Raw genomic sequence first — 15,118 nt, 5'->3', positions numbered from 1 at the left:
TCAATAAACAGAAACTAATAGATTTTTTGTTAATATGGTTAATGTAGTCATTTAAATTATGCGGTTTTAGATTGAATCTTTAATTTCTCGCTCATTTTACCACAAATGTTTCTCGCCACACTTCGCTTGGCAAGATATTTATCTACATTGCACCCACTCTAGAAGAATATTTTAATAACTTTGGTCATTTTAACCTCAAAAATTTTTTCGCCGCGATTTTTTTTTCTGTGCCCCCCTAACGTCAAATCCTGTATCCGCCCCTGAATACTATTGCAAGATAAAAGAGTTTTACATCGTAAGTATTCTAAAAGATCTTTGGAATTTTTTGGTATCCACATATGATTCACGCCACCTCTAGAATAGACAGTTTCACAATATTTGAAGCCCGGCTTTGATTGATTTGATATGGGTCGATCTGTGGTGTTTGCGGTATTTGATTCCTTGAATACATGTACTAAAATTTTGCAGTTTCATTCTAACGCTAACTTGCTTAACGGAAACAAAAATACCTTTAAAATGTGCAAGTAAACTTTGTTTTTGGTTGCAGTATCGATTTTGATTTTCCCCAAGGGTGAATTTCAATTCGCACCAAAGTAGATCAGTAGTGAGTATTATTTAATCATAACATGGACTTACATTGACATCAACGGTGTGTTTATTAAACGACGAAAAGTATGTATAATTTGGAAAAAATTTTTATCATCTAATATGTATGTTAGCGCTAAAATATAATTGTTGAGAATATAACATTTTAATATTCCAATATACATAGACTGCCTTGATGCGAATTCAGGACTTTGAAGGGGCAAATTAGGCATTATTAGGAGTTGGACAAGAGTCTATGTATTAACCATATATGTAGCTACTGTCCTTTGTCTTCTTCTTCCAAGTAAGGAACCGGATTTAATAACTGAATGTCCACCTGGGAACCTAATAAGATTTACATTTCCAACATGCTAACATCGCATCTACACAAAATATATATATACAAAAAAACCAACAGGTATGCCCTATAATGAACATCCTTTGAAATTGAAATTAAAAAAAAGTTTCCTCATAGCTTAGAACGAAGTGGGAAACATCATAAAATTGGTTTAAGTAGCCGAAAAATCAAGGGCTATTAATTTTCAATAGACAACACTATTTTCTATGAAGTTGAATTGCTGTCTGTACATATCAATTTAATTACCATTTCCAGCGACTTTTATAATTAATTAGCAATGTCCACAGATTGTCTTTTTCTGATGTGTTCTACAGACTGGCGAGACATATCTCTGTGTCAACAGTTTATACATATTTTTGTCGAGCCTTCTACTTTAGTAAAAAAAGCGAGACTAAGCGAGCCTACATTTAATCGTCGTCGGCGGCGGCGTCCACAAATATTCACTCTGTGGTTAAAGTTTTTGAAATTTTAATAAATTTCTTAAACTATACTGGATTTCTACCAAACTTGTACAGAAGCTTGTTTATGATCATAAGATAGTATCCAGAAGTAAATTTTGTGAAAATAAAATTCCATTTTTTCCGTATTTTACTTATAAATGGACTTAGTTTTTCTGCCGGAAAACATTACATTCACTCTGTGGTTTAAGTTTTTTAAATTTTAATAACTTTCTTAAACTATTCAGCTTGTTTATGATCAAAAGCTAGTATCCAGAAGGAAATTTAGTTAAAATTTTGTTCCTGTGTATCTGTTTTTACTTATAAATGGACTTAGTTTTTCTCCCAGTTAACATTACATACAGTCTGCTGTTAAAGGTTTTAAAACATTTATTAGATTAATAAACTATCCTAGATTTTGACCAAACTTGGACAGAAGCTTCTTACAGTCAAAAGATAGTATCAAGAGGAATATTTTATTGATTTTTTTCCCTTATTTTTGTTGAGCCTGCGATTTACAGCAAAAGTAGGCGAGACACTGGGTTCCGCGGAACCCTTACGAATTTTTATTATTTCATTCAAACAGTAGACAAATAATTCAATTTTCTTATATGATTTTAAAGTCTTATTTTGGACTGAGATATTTAAGAATTGTGAGATTGTCCACTTTTGTTCAGTCTTTTTCTCTCGCCCTTTAAAAAAAAGTATTTTTACCAGAAATATATCGGCACGGGACGTTTGCGCTTTTTCATAGGACATTTGCGCTTTTTTTTGTGGACACTTGCGCTTCAAAACATAGGACATTTGCGCTTTTTAAAAATGGTCATTTGCGCTTTTTACATAGGACATTTGCGCTTTTTATATATATATATATCTATGACTTCCCTCCTCTTTTATCCGGGCTTGGGACCGGCAGGTTTGACCTGGCAGAGTTAAAGTCATTCTTTATGGTTAAAAGTTTAAAAATCCATTATAGCACATTCATGTCATAGCAGTTTTTAACAGTACATCTCCATGAAAGGTCTCCAATTTTTAGGGTTTGGTCGAAACGATACAAAAATCCATCAAGACATATACATTTTTTTTCTTTACTTGTCACTATAACTTTAAAATCCATGTTCACTGTTTAAATGTGAACTTTCTAATGACAAATATACATGTAAGTTAAATATATTTACGTAATGATTACTTCTCATTAAGATTACAGGTAGTCGACTATAGGTAAAAAACGCAAATGTCCGGTCAATTTAATACAGGTGAATCAAAATTAAAAGCGCAAATGTCCATAGTATTTGAAGCGCAAATGTCCTATCGTTTTACAGGTAAAAAAGCGCAAACGTCCTGCGCCCAAATATATATGCTTATCAACTGAAATAAAATCGCTGTTCACATGTAATCATATAAACAAGTAGTAATAATTAGATCTATCAATAAAACAAACACTAATTAATATTCGAAAGTTAATTAATGAGTAATGATGTTTTATTTTCGTTAATTAACCATTACACATTTACTCCAATGACAACTATTTTCTTGACAGAGCATCATGAGTATTAGTGATGAATTCTATAATAAAACATCCAGACAGATTGTTTATAGTCAAGACACAGTTGAAATTGATCCAACTGTACAAGCCAAACTACTCGAAATACTTAAAGAGAGATTTAATATCACTGGTGTACAAGCACTTAACCAACAATTTCTGGACCAACTTCTCAAAGGTTTGTTAACACTATAAAACATACGTATACATATGAACAATCTGACCACACAGATATGAAAAAAAAAGCATTGTCTAAGGTTTTTTTTTATCACATGTACAAATGTCAATTAAATGAATGCCATGATTTTTCTTCTGAGACTTGGAAATAAGACTTGGTAATATATTAGCCCTATTAAAAAAAACTTATCAGAATAAAGTAAAAATAAGGAGATGTGGTATGATCTCGTGGAAGAATGAATTCAGATTTATGTTGGACCAATGGTTTTTATATGTATTAGTTACCGTGAGAAATTATCAAACTGACGTTAAAAAAATGGAATCTGTGTTTTCACATTGATAAAATCAAAGAAATAACATTAAGTTGACATTGGAATTTAACTTGTAAAATTTACATCTAAAATTGTTTCCCCCAAAAAAAGAGTTATTTGCAAAACCTTAAGGTGTTACACACCCTTCGAAACGAAAAGACAGAGAAATATTCCAAACGAAAAACGAAATATATATATCGTTGTGATATTGGTGCTGAGTGTCAGTTTCCAGGAGTCATACACATACAAAACAATCACATTTACCGTACTCGTTATCAAAATAAAAAAAAAACCAGGTGTATTTACACTATGTATTATAATAGTCTCTCCAAAAAGTTTTCATACCTTTTTTTATCGTTTTATTTCTAAATTCGATCTAACTTCCATATATGAAACAACCAACAATAAATAAAAATCTAATATTCTGTTCGCTAATTGTACTATATATTCTTCTTCAGATTACAACATGACACGTGAAGATTTTTTAGCGAGTATTGACGAGAGCACAACCAAGTTGACGACAAAAATAGTGGACAGTGGGGATGATGGTGATTCTGCAATCAGCTGGGGCCTTATAGTGCCTATTGTCTTAATAGGTGTGTTTCTTGCTTGTGTAGCCGGTTGTTTGTACTGGCACCAGTGGAGAGACAAAAGAAGGTCTAATCACCATAGCGTAGACAGAAGTGTCAACACCTCATTTGACCGCTTCTCCAGAGTTATTGGACGAACACCAACTAGCCAGATTGACTTTGTCCGTGGATCGACCCGTTCAACAACACCATTGAATATATCAGATAAGGTCAATGTAGTCCCATTAACAAGTTCAAATCCTGGACAGTTCAAGTTTTACTGGGACAAAGACAACTGGAAGCTTTGTCCTCCAGAAGACAGTTTACCCCACGGTGCCTTGGCTGGTTCACGATCGAGTCTTCTACGACAGAATCTTTCACCGATCGATGAGATGGAATCTCCAAGTATGTATACAAACACAACGAGAAGCTATGACGTCGATGCTCAACCTCCATTCTCTCCCTATCATTTGACATGGCTTACACCGAAAGCTCCTCCACCATCATACGAAGAATCGGAACTTAGTTCACCAGACAAAAGTCAGCGGATCAACACATATAGCGGGTACACCGGATATAGCAAAGACAACACGACAGATAACACCTGCAGTGGATGTACAGGATACAGTAAAACCAACACTACAGACAACACATGTAGCGGATATACGGGATACAGTAAAACCAATGTTACAGACAACACATGTAGTGGATACACGGGGTACAGCAAGAACACAAATTCTCCTTTCTATCCAAATAATAATACTCCAACAACAGATTTCTACGAGTTTGCATCAGAGCATGAAAGCTTACCACCAAAGGTAGCACTCATGGCGAATTCTTATCCATTGTCAAATGGTAATTCTCGTTTTACAAGCTATCCATCAACGCCACATTCTTCGCTTGAAAGTCTTTCAGAATCACAGGTAGATACGGTTGAGGAAATTTCATACCGTCGCCACAACACATCACAAAACGACAATATTTATGATAAACCTGACAATGCTTACAACAGGAACAGTCAATTTAGCCACTATAGAATTGAAACCGACCACAACCGAAACAGTGTGTACAGTGCGAACGAGAATTACCATTCCCAAGACAGTCAGTCTAGTAATTATAATACCGCTAGAGACCATACCAGTCAGTACGAGGAGGAGTATAGTATGGGTGTACCAAGTCTGCCAAGCAGCATACTCTATTATCATCAAAAAATGACCAACGTGAACGTGATGATGTCCGGTAAACCACCATTATTCTCTCCACATGCTTTCCGTACTAGTCAAGCCAGCAGTCTGGAATCGTCTGATACTAACTATACAGACAATACCTCAATGCTTCCCTGTGTGGGTAGTAGTATAACGTCAGGGAATCCCACAGGAATATCGTCCCTCCATCAAACTAACAGTGTCCATACTTCCATGGGACAACAACATCCTGCTGAACTGTCAGAGAATGTTAGTCCAGAAGACTTGTCTAAAATTGTAGATGAACTGTCTTCCATCCGACCCGGCTCAAATGAACCAACATCCGTTAACCATGGAATTATTAACAGTATGATCGGCTACGAAGGTCCTGTTGGACAGAGTTATGTTGCTGATATTTATCCCCCACAACAAAAAGAACAGGGACCTTTAACCGGAAACTTCAACCAAAATATTACAGAATTGTTTAGAAGCTGGAGTGTAACAGCGGAGTTAGATTACAGTTCTGTAAGCAGTCAAGGAGCAGGGACTTCCATGCAAACACCATTGAACGAAGGCTCATTCTCATGGGATACTTATCCACTTAAGAAGAACACTTCCAAGAACCTTGTTGCAGAAGTTAAACATGGTAGAGTCATAACGGATGTTAATCATAATGTTGTAAGCCTCAATAATTTACCACAACCAGGAAGAAATGTTCAGTTTTCTGTTCCAGTTTTAGTGGACAAAACATACTGGGTTTGATTAGGTGTTCAGCAAGAGAGTTAGAATTTGAAATTGAACTATGCTATTGCTATACGAAACACAATTTAAGTAAAAAGAACATGTTAGAAAAGTGCTACATAATTTATTTTTTTCATTTGTACATACATGAATATTGCCATCATGCAGTTTGTCTGGATTTGTAATGTAAAATTGAGTTTATATTGTATTCATTTCAACAGAAGTATATAACATAAATATAACATCACGTATGTTTGTTTGCTTGTTTTTTGTATTTGTTCATATTACAATCTCATTGAAATACAATCAATTGTAAGCTAACTCAATGGTGTACCATAAGGTTTAAAGGGTGTTTGTTGTCGGTTAAACGCTATTCATGTATCGGTTAATCGCTATTTTATCGGTTAATCGTTAATTAGATATCGGTTAACCGCTAACCAAGCTGCAATTTTTTTTTTTATATCAGACTGAAATGTGAAGTCATCAAAGTGACAAATGTTGCACCAAAAAAATCGACAAAGTTCCACAGAAAAAAGATTCAAGGACCATATAACTTCGATACACCAAAAAAATAAATAAATTAAAACAACAAACTATGACATAATATAAACATATGAAGATGTTGTATGATTACCGATGAGACAAATACCATGCCGACCAAATGACATAGAAGTTTATAGTTAAAGGTCAACAATGATCACAGTAAGCTACAAAAGGCCACGAAATGTAAAACAATTCAACCAGAAAACTAACGGCCTGATTTGTGTCCAAAAGGTAAAAGGTCTTGTGAGACCCAACTTATCATCAGTTTACAAGATCTTGCAAAATCATTGGGATATGGTAACCAAATAGATGTTATACTTTTAGATTTTTCCAAAGCTTTCGATAAAGTCCCCCATCAAAGATTAGCCCAGAAATTGGACTTTTATGGTATTAGGAATCAAAATTTAAATTGAATAAATGACTTTTTAGCTGACAGGCAACAGCAGGTACTATTACATGGCGTTAAATCTTCAAAATTAGCTGTTGATTCTGGTGTCCCTCAGGGAACAGTTTTAGGCCCAACATTATTTTTTATTCTTCATTAATGACCTACCCGAACACGTAACTTGCAATGCAAGACTTTTTGCAGATGACTGTTTATTGTATAGGAATGTAAATAATAGTTCAGATGCCAAATTACTTCAAAAAGATTTATCTAGTTTAGTACAATGGGAAGAGGACTGGTAAATGAATTTTAATCCTGAGAAGTGTTATGTTATTCATATTTCTAAAAAAAAATGTAAACCTTCCGCTTTTGATTATATATTGCACAATCATGTTTTAGAAGCAGTAAAAGACAGTAAATATTTAGGGATCTTGATTGGGGAACACATATACACAATATTACCTGTAAGTCAAATAAAACCTTAGGATTTCTTCGTAGGAACTTGAAGTACTGCACACTATAAGAAATTGCACAACTCATCAGATCGATCAGCACAAAACATACAAACAAATAAACTAAAAAACACTTGAGAATAGTCGGAGTATCTTCATATGGGTTTGTCTTGTGTTCTATTGTAGGTCAATGACGTATATAAACGATTTTTTTTAATCTGGTATATATCATATATCATGTTTACAGTCCCTGGTAGATTTATTCAGATTGTTTATGTTTAGGGCCATCTCGACTTTGACATAAACTGCTGACAACGTATGCCTTTTGGGTTCCCTGTCAGGTTATTTGTCTCATTGAAGTATAACCACATCTCTTTGTAGTCCGAGATTACTCTGACGTCCAACGGCTGTTTTGCCAGACAAGCTGGGGACGTCAGAGTAATCTCGGACTAATTTCTTTGAAGACTATAATTTATATCTTAAAACACTTTAAAGAGATAAAAAAAAAAAGCTCTCCGACCAATATCAGCTACACCAAACAAATCGTCTTTGGAAACACGAAACAAAACAAAAAAACGGTCACACCTCCAATATCTGTTTAAACTTTTGGCTTCTTGAACATAGATGCCGGATGACTGGGTTACTGCAAGGATATGTTTGGCTATTGGTTGCTGTTTAGTTGAGACATGCTCCACTTCTCTCCTTTTGTTCATAATACATTTACTAGTAGTTAATCAGATATTTCATCCCGAAGTGATAACAATAAATATAATAAGACTATATACACATGAGCCAAGCAAAAGATTTTTTTTCTGATTTTACCATGCCTAAAGGTTTGTACCGCTCACTTGGTCTTTACGCAAGTGCAACAAAGAAACAATGAAGCGATCTGCTGTCTTACAACTTCATGTCTATACTTGAGACGTAACAATATTTTAACAATATTTGTATTCGTATTAAACGAATAGTTACTTCTTATAACTGGCTTAGAATTGTCAGTCCGAGAAAAAAAAGGTTTTAGTATAATCCTTAAAAGAAAAATTATAAACACATATCAGAAAGCACACGTGGAATTGTCTCTCCTGCTTTACGTCTAGTTATTGAATTTATGTTGAAAGCCTGTAATATGAAGTTTTTTACTACAAGCTTCAAACAAATTTTCTATGTGATGCGGTCCATGTCAGATGAAACCTGCCAGATAGACAAAGCTGAAGCCCGCCTCCTGTAGCGGATATCAAGTTCTCGCTGTGTTTAAGACCCATTGGTGACCTTTTCTACTCATTGGTCGGGTTCGTTCTCAATTTACATTTACAAGTTTTATATACACCTCAAAACATACCATACAGCACATATGTGAAGCCTTCATAGTATTCGAGAAACCGACACTTATTATGAAACTAGAGGCTCTAAAGAGCCTGTGTCGCTCACCTTGGTCTATGTGCATATTAAACAAAGGACACAAATGGATTCATGACAAAATTGTATTTTGGTGATGGTGATGTGTTTGAAGTTCTTACTTTACTGAACGTTCTTGCTTCTTACAATTATATCTATAATGAACTTTGCCCATTAGTAACAGAGAAAAATATTTGGTAAAAATTTACATAAATTTACCAAATTAATGAAAATTGTTAAAAATTGACCATAAAGGGCAATAACTCCTTAAGGGGTCAATTGACCATTTAGGTCATGTTGACTTATTTGTAGATCTTACTTTGATGAACATTATCGCTGTTTACAGTTTATCGCTATCTATAATATACACATGGAAAAAAGTATTGCAACACCTTGATTTTTCAAAAATTGAAAAATCAGCCTCTTTTTTTGGATGATATATAATAAGATATTTGTATAATATTATTGAAACATAGTTTATGATAACATTGGCATTGAAACGAACAAAAAATGTTTAAAAAAAAATGATTTATATAACCACAATTTTAATAACAAAATGAAGCGTTTTTTGTACAAAAAAATGCATTTTACAACTTTGACTGTAGTCGAACTTTACAATGTCAGACATTTCAAAATTAATCTTCAGATGACTGTTCACATCATGGTTGATCGTTACACGCCAAAGAATTAGTACTTTGTGCGCAGCCTCCATTCAAACGGATAACCGCATCTTAACGTCTTCTGATTCCTGCCAAAAATCGACTAATTTGTTGCTAAGGTAGCAGCAACCATTTCTGATGAAGGGCATTGTTTATTTCATGATGTGTTTGAACTGGGGTGTCCTTTCGCGCACTTCCCGCCCAATAGTGTCCCATATATGCTCGATTTGGTTCAAATCTGGGCTACGATCCGTCCACGGAAGATGACCCGAATTCCATTGGAACAATGAATCTTCCTCCATGATGCTAATTTTCAATTTTAGCGAGCTCTGCACTACATTGGATACGGAAAACTGTGTGTCTGTTCGTGAACAAAGGTCTCCGAAATGGTCTTATCGCACGATAACCAGTAGCGATGAGTCAATCTCGAACAGTTCTTGTTAAAAGGTCCCTGTATGCCAAACACTCTCTTTTTTGGATTGTATTGTATGCAAGGGGTTTCCTTCTGACCAACCTTTTTTATGCTTGATTTTCCCTAGCAAATGGTATAGAGGGTCTTCTTTATTTCGGAAGGTCTTTAACATCGTTTAGTGCCATTTTTAATTCTCAAAACGACTTCTAGTGGAATGGTGATGACCAACAATACGTGCAGTTATTACAGCGACCTCCTGCTTCACTCATGCTGATAATCTGTCATCTTGCTGCAGTTAAGAGTTGTCGATGACCCATTACAAGGTGTCAATCACATAACTTTAAAATTTTGGTTATTTAAAGTGTTGAAAACAATGAGGATGAAAACACCTGTTTTGCTGTTTACGGGTACAGTAGCTGCATGTGCAGATAAAAACTTACCGAGTCGATATTTATTGATTAAACTCAGGTGATACTTAAATAATGTTTAAGTAGTTCTATTTTACCAAATTATATCACAAAAAAATAAAAAGTGTTTTTTTAATTTAAATTTCAATTTGGTGTTGCAATACTTTTTTCCATGTGTATAGTATTTAAGATAATAACCAAAAACAGCAAATTTCTTTAAAAATTACCAATTGGAGGGCAGCAACCCAACAACCGGTTGTCCAATTCATTTGAATATTTCAGGGCAGATACATATAGACTTGATTAACAATTTAACTCCTCAGATTTCCTCTAAATGATTTGGTTTCAGAGTTATAAGCAAAAAACTACATTTTACCCCTGTTCTATTTTTAGCCGTGGTGGCCATCTTGGTTGGATGACCAGGTCATCGGACACATTTTTCAAACAAGGTACCTCAAAGATGATTGTGGCCAAGTTTGAATTAATTTGGCCCAGTAGTTTCAGAGGAGAAGATTTTTGTAAAAGATAACTAAGATTTACGAAAAATGGTTAAAAATTGACTATAAAGGGCAATAACTCCTAAAGGGGTCAACTGACCATTTCGGTCATGTTGACTTATTTGTAAATCTTACTTTGATGAACATTATTGCTGTTTATAGTTTATCTCTATCTATAATAATATTCAAGATAATAACCAAAAACAGCAAAATTTATTCAAGATTACCAATTCAGGGACAGCAACCCAACAACGGGTTGACTGATTCATCTGAAAATATCAGGGCAGATAGATCTTGACCTGATAAACATTTTTACCCCATGTCAGATTTCCTCTAAATGTTTTGGTTTTTGAGCTATAAGCCAAAAACTGCATTTTACCTCTATGTTCTATTTTTAGCCGTGGCGGCCATCTTGGTTGATTGACCGGGTCACGCCACACATTTTTTAAACTAGATACCCCAAAGATGATTGTGGCCAACTTTTGATTAATTTGGCCCATTAGTTTCAGAGAAGATTTTTGTAAAAGATTGATTTATAAAAAATGGTTAAAAATTGACTATAAAGGGCAATAACTCCTTAAGGGGTCAACTGACCATTTCGGTCATGTTGACTTATTTGTAAATCTAACTTTGCTGAACATTATTGCTGTTTACAGTTTATCTCTATCTATAATAATATTCAAGATAATAACCAAAAACGGCAAAATTTCCTCAAAATTACCAATTCAGGGCAGCAACCCAACAACGGATTGACCGATTCATCTGAAAATTTCAGGGCAGATAGATCTTGACCTGATAAACATTTTTAACCCATGTCAGATTTCCTCTAAATGCTTTGGTTTTTGAGTTATAAGCCAAAAACTGCATTTTACCCCTATGTTTTATTTTTAGCTGTGGCGGCCATCTTGGTTGGTTGACCGGGTCACGCCACACATTTTTTAAACTAGATACCCCAAAGATGATTGTGGCTAAGTTTGGATTAATTTGGCCCAGTAGTTTCAGAGGAGAAGATTTTTGTAAAAGAATACTTAGATTTATGAAAAATGGTTAAAAATTGACTATAAAGGGCAATAACTCCTAGAGGGGTCAACTGACCATTTCGGTCATTTTGACTTATTTGTAAATCTAACTTTGCCGAACATTATTGCTGTTTACAGTTTTATCTATATCTATAATAATATTCAAGATAATAACCAAAAACAGCAAAATTTCCACAAAATTACCAATTCAGGGGCAGCAACCCAACAACGGGTTGTCTGATTCATCTGAAAATTTCAGGGCAGATAGATCTTCACCTGATAAACAATTAAACCCTGTCAGATTTTCTCTTAATGCTTCGCTTTTTGAGTTATAAGCCAAAAAACTGCATTTTACCCCTATGTTCTATTTTTAGCCGTGGCGGCCATCTTGGTTGGTTGACCGGGTCACGCCACACATTTTTTAAACTAGATACCCCAATGTTGATTGTGGCCAAGTTTGGTTCAATTTGGCCTAGTAGTTTCGGAGTAGAAGATTTTTGTAACAGTTAACGACGACGGACGACGCCGGACGCCAAGTGATGAGAAAAGCTCACTTGGCCCTTTGGGCCAGGTGAGCTAAAAATGAACATTGTCTAATGAACCATGAAAATGAGGTAAAAGTCAGATGAGACCTGCCAGACAGGCATGAGCATCTTATAATCATGCCATACACCAAATAAGCTGATCTAGTGTTTATAATATAATAAAAAGATGACTAAACTAGAGGCTCTAAAGAGCCTGTGTTGCTCACCTTGGTCTAGGTATATTAAACAATGGACACGGATAAATTCATGACAGAATTGTGTTTTGGTGATAGTGATGTGTTTGTAGATCTTACTTTACTGAACATTCTTGTTGCTACAATTATCTCTATCTATAATGAACTTGGCCCAGTAATTACAGTGGAAAATATTTTCTAAAAATTAACAAAAATTTATGAAAAATGTTAAAAATTAACTATAAAGGGCAATAACCCCTTAAGGGGTCAATTGACTATTTTGGTCATGTGAACATATTTGTAGATCTTATTTTGCTGAACGTTATTGCTGTATACAGTTTATCTCTATCTATAATAATATTCAAGATAATAACAAACTAGAGGCTCTAAAGAGCCTGTGTCGCTCACCTTGGTATATGTGAATATTAAACAAAGGAAGCAGATGGATTCATGACAAAATTGTGTTTTGATGATGGTGATGTGTTTGTAAATCTTACTTTACTAAACAGTCTTAATGCTTACAATTATCTCTATCTATAATGAATTGGCCCAGTAGTTTCAGTGGAAAATGTTAGTAAAAATTTACAAATTTTATGAAAATTGTTAAAAATTGACTATAAAGGAAAATAACTCCTTAGGGGGTCAACTGACCATTTCGGTCATGTTGACTTATTTGTAAATCTTACTTTGCTGAACATTATTGCTGTTTACAGTTTATCTTTATCTATAATAATATTCAAGATAATAACCAAAAACAGCAAAATTTCCTTAACATTACCTATTCACGGGCAGCAACCCAACAACGGGTTGTCAGATTCATCTGAAAATTGAAGGGCAGATAGATATTGATCTGCTAAACAATTTAACCCCATGTCAGATTTGCTCTAAATGCTTTGGTTTTTGAGTTATAAGCCAAAAACTGCATTTTACCCCTATGTTCTATTTTTAGCCCATGGCCATCTTGGTTGGTTGAACGGGTCACGCCACACATTTTTAAAACTAGATACCCCAAAGATGATTGTTGCCAAGTTTGGATTAATTTGTCCCAGTAGTTTCAGAAGAGAAGATTTTTGTAAAAGATAACTAAGATTTACGAAAAATTGTTAAAAATTGACTATAAAGGGCAATAACTCCTAAAGGGGTCAACTGACCATTTCGGTCATGTTGACTTATTTGTAAATCTTACTTTGCTGAACATTGTTGCTGTTACAGTTTATCTCTATCTATAATAATATTCAAAATAATAACCAAAAACAGCAAAATTTCTTTAAAATTACCAATTCAGGGGCAGCAACCCAACATCAGGTTGTCCGATTCATCTGAAAATTTCAGGGCAGATAGATCTTGACCTGATAAACAATTATACCCCATGTCAGATTTGCTCTAAATGCTTTGGTTTTTGAGTTATAAGCCAAAAACTGCATTTTACCCCTATGTTCTATTTTTAGCCGTGGTGGCCATCTTGGTTGGTTGACCAGGTCACGCCACACATTTTTTAAACTAGATACCCCAATGATGATTGTGGCCAAGTTTGGTTTAATTTGGCCCAGTAGTTTCAGAGGAGAAGATTTTTGTAAAAGCTAACGACGACGACGACGACGACGGACGACGGATGCCAAGTGATGGGAAAAGCTCACTTGGCCCTTTGGGCCAGGTGAGCTAAAAACGGCAAAATTTCCTTAAAATTACCAATTCAGGACAGTAACCTAACAACAGGTTATCCGATCCATGTGAAAACATCAGGGCAGATAGATCTTGACCTGATAAACAATTAAACCCTGTCAGATTTTCTCTAAATGCTTCGGTTTTTGAGTTATAAGCCAAAAACTGCATTTTACCCCTATGTTCTATTTTTAGCCGTGGCGGCCATCTTGGTTGGTTGACCGGGTCACGCCACACATTTTTAAAACGAGATACCCCAATGATGATTGTGGCCAAGTTTGGTTTAATTTGGCCAAGTAGTTTCAGAGGAGAAGATTTTTGTAACAGTTAACGACGACGGACGACGACGACGACGGACGCCAAGTGATGGGAAAAGCTCACTTGGCCCTTTGGGCCAGGTGAGCTAAAAAATGATAACACTAACCAATAAAATATGAAAATGGGTTAAAGGTCAGATGAAACCAGTCAGTCTGATATGTACAAATTACAATCATTCACACAAAAATATAGTTGACCAAGTAACAACACTTGGTCAGCACCACATAAGGAACTTTCATGTCATGCTTTATTTCACTCTATTTAGTGGTTCTCTAAAAGAAGACATTTGTATTTATTTCCCGTAGTGTCCTATGTTAAACTAAATCCCTCTCTGACAGTCATCTTGGATGATGGATCAGCTTCAAAGTAACAGCACTTGGTCAGCACATCATAAAGAACATTCATGCCATGTTTGGTTTCACTCCATTCAGTGGTTCTCTATAAGGACATTGCATGTATTGTTCATAGGGTCCTTTGTTAAACAAAGTTCCCAGCTAGTGGCCATCTTGGATGATGGATCAGCTTCAGAGTAACAACACTTGGTCAGGATCTCATAAGGAACATTCATGCCATGTTTAGTTTCATTCCATTCTGTGGTTCTGCAGAAGTTAAAAATGTAAAATGTTAACGATGCAGACTCCAAGTGATGAAAAAAGATCACTTGGTCCTTTGGGCCAGATGTCATGAGGTTAAAAGGGATCAGGTAGTTAAAGCTCAGAAAATACCACACACATCTTCACTCTTTA

The 15,118-nt window shown here is 35.0% G+C and overlaps 1 protein-coding gene across 1 annotated transcript; it reads left to right on the top strand.

The window, feature by feature from the left end:
* Window positions 1–579: 579 nt before the first annotated feature.
* Window positions 580–6,154, top strand: LOC139502958 (serine-rich adhesin for platelets-like). The gene is made up of 3 exons (XM_071292625.1): window positions 580–604; window positions 2,921–3,101; window positions 3,870–6,154. Exons 2-3 carry the CDS (start codon window positions 2,927–2,929, stop codon window positions 5,924–5,926), a joined length of 2,232 nt encoding a protein of 743 aa, XP_071148726.1. The 5' UTR covers window positions 580–604; window positions 2,921–2,926; the 3' UTR covers window positions 5,927–6,154.
* The last annotated feature ends 8,964 nt before the right edge of the window (window positions 6,155–15,118 follow it).

The sequence above is a fragment of the Mytilus edulis genome, chromosome 1, assembly GCF_963676685.1.
Source record: "Mytilus edulis chromosome 1, xbMytEdul2.2, whole genome shotgun sequence".
NCBI lineage: Eukaryota > Metazoa > Mollusca > Bivalvia > Mytilida > Mytilidae > Mytilus > Mytilus edulis.
Note: the sequence above shows the minus strand (reverse complement) of the source record. Positions and strands in the feature narration are given on the sequence as shown.

What these genes read in the sequence shown, in the direction of transcription:
- LOC139502958 (XM_071292625.1), top strand. Translation starts at nt 2,927, where the DNA reads ATGAGTATTAGTGATGAATTCTATAATAAAACATCCAGACAGATTGTT. An exon ending in TCTGGACCAACTTCTCAAAG is followed by an intron (nt 3,102 to 3,869) that starts GTTTGTTAACAC and finishes ATTCTTCTTCAG; the next exon opens with ATTACAACATGACACGTGAA.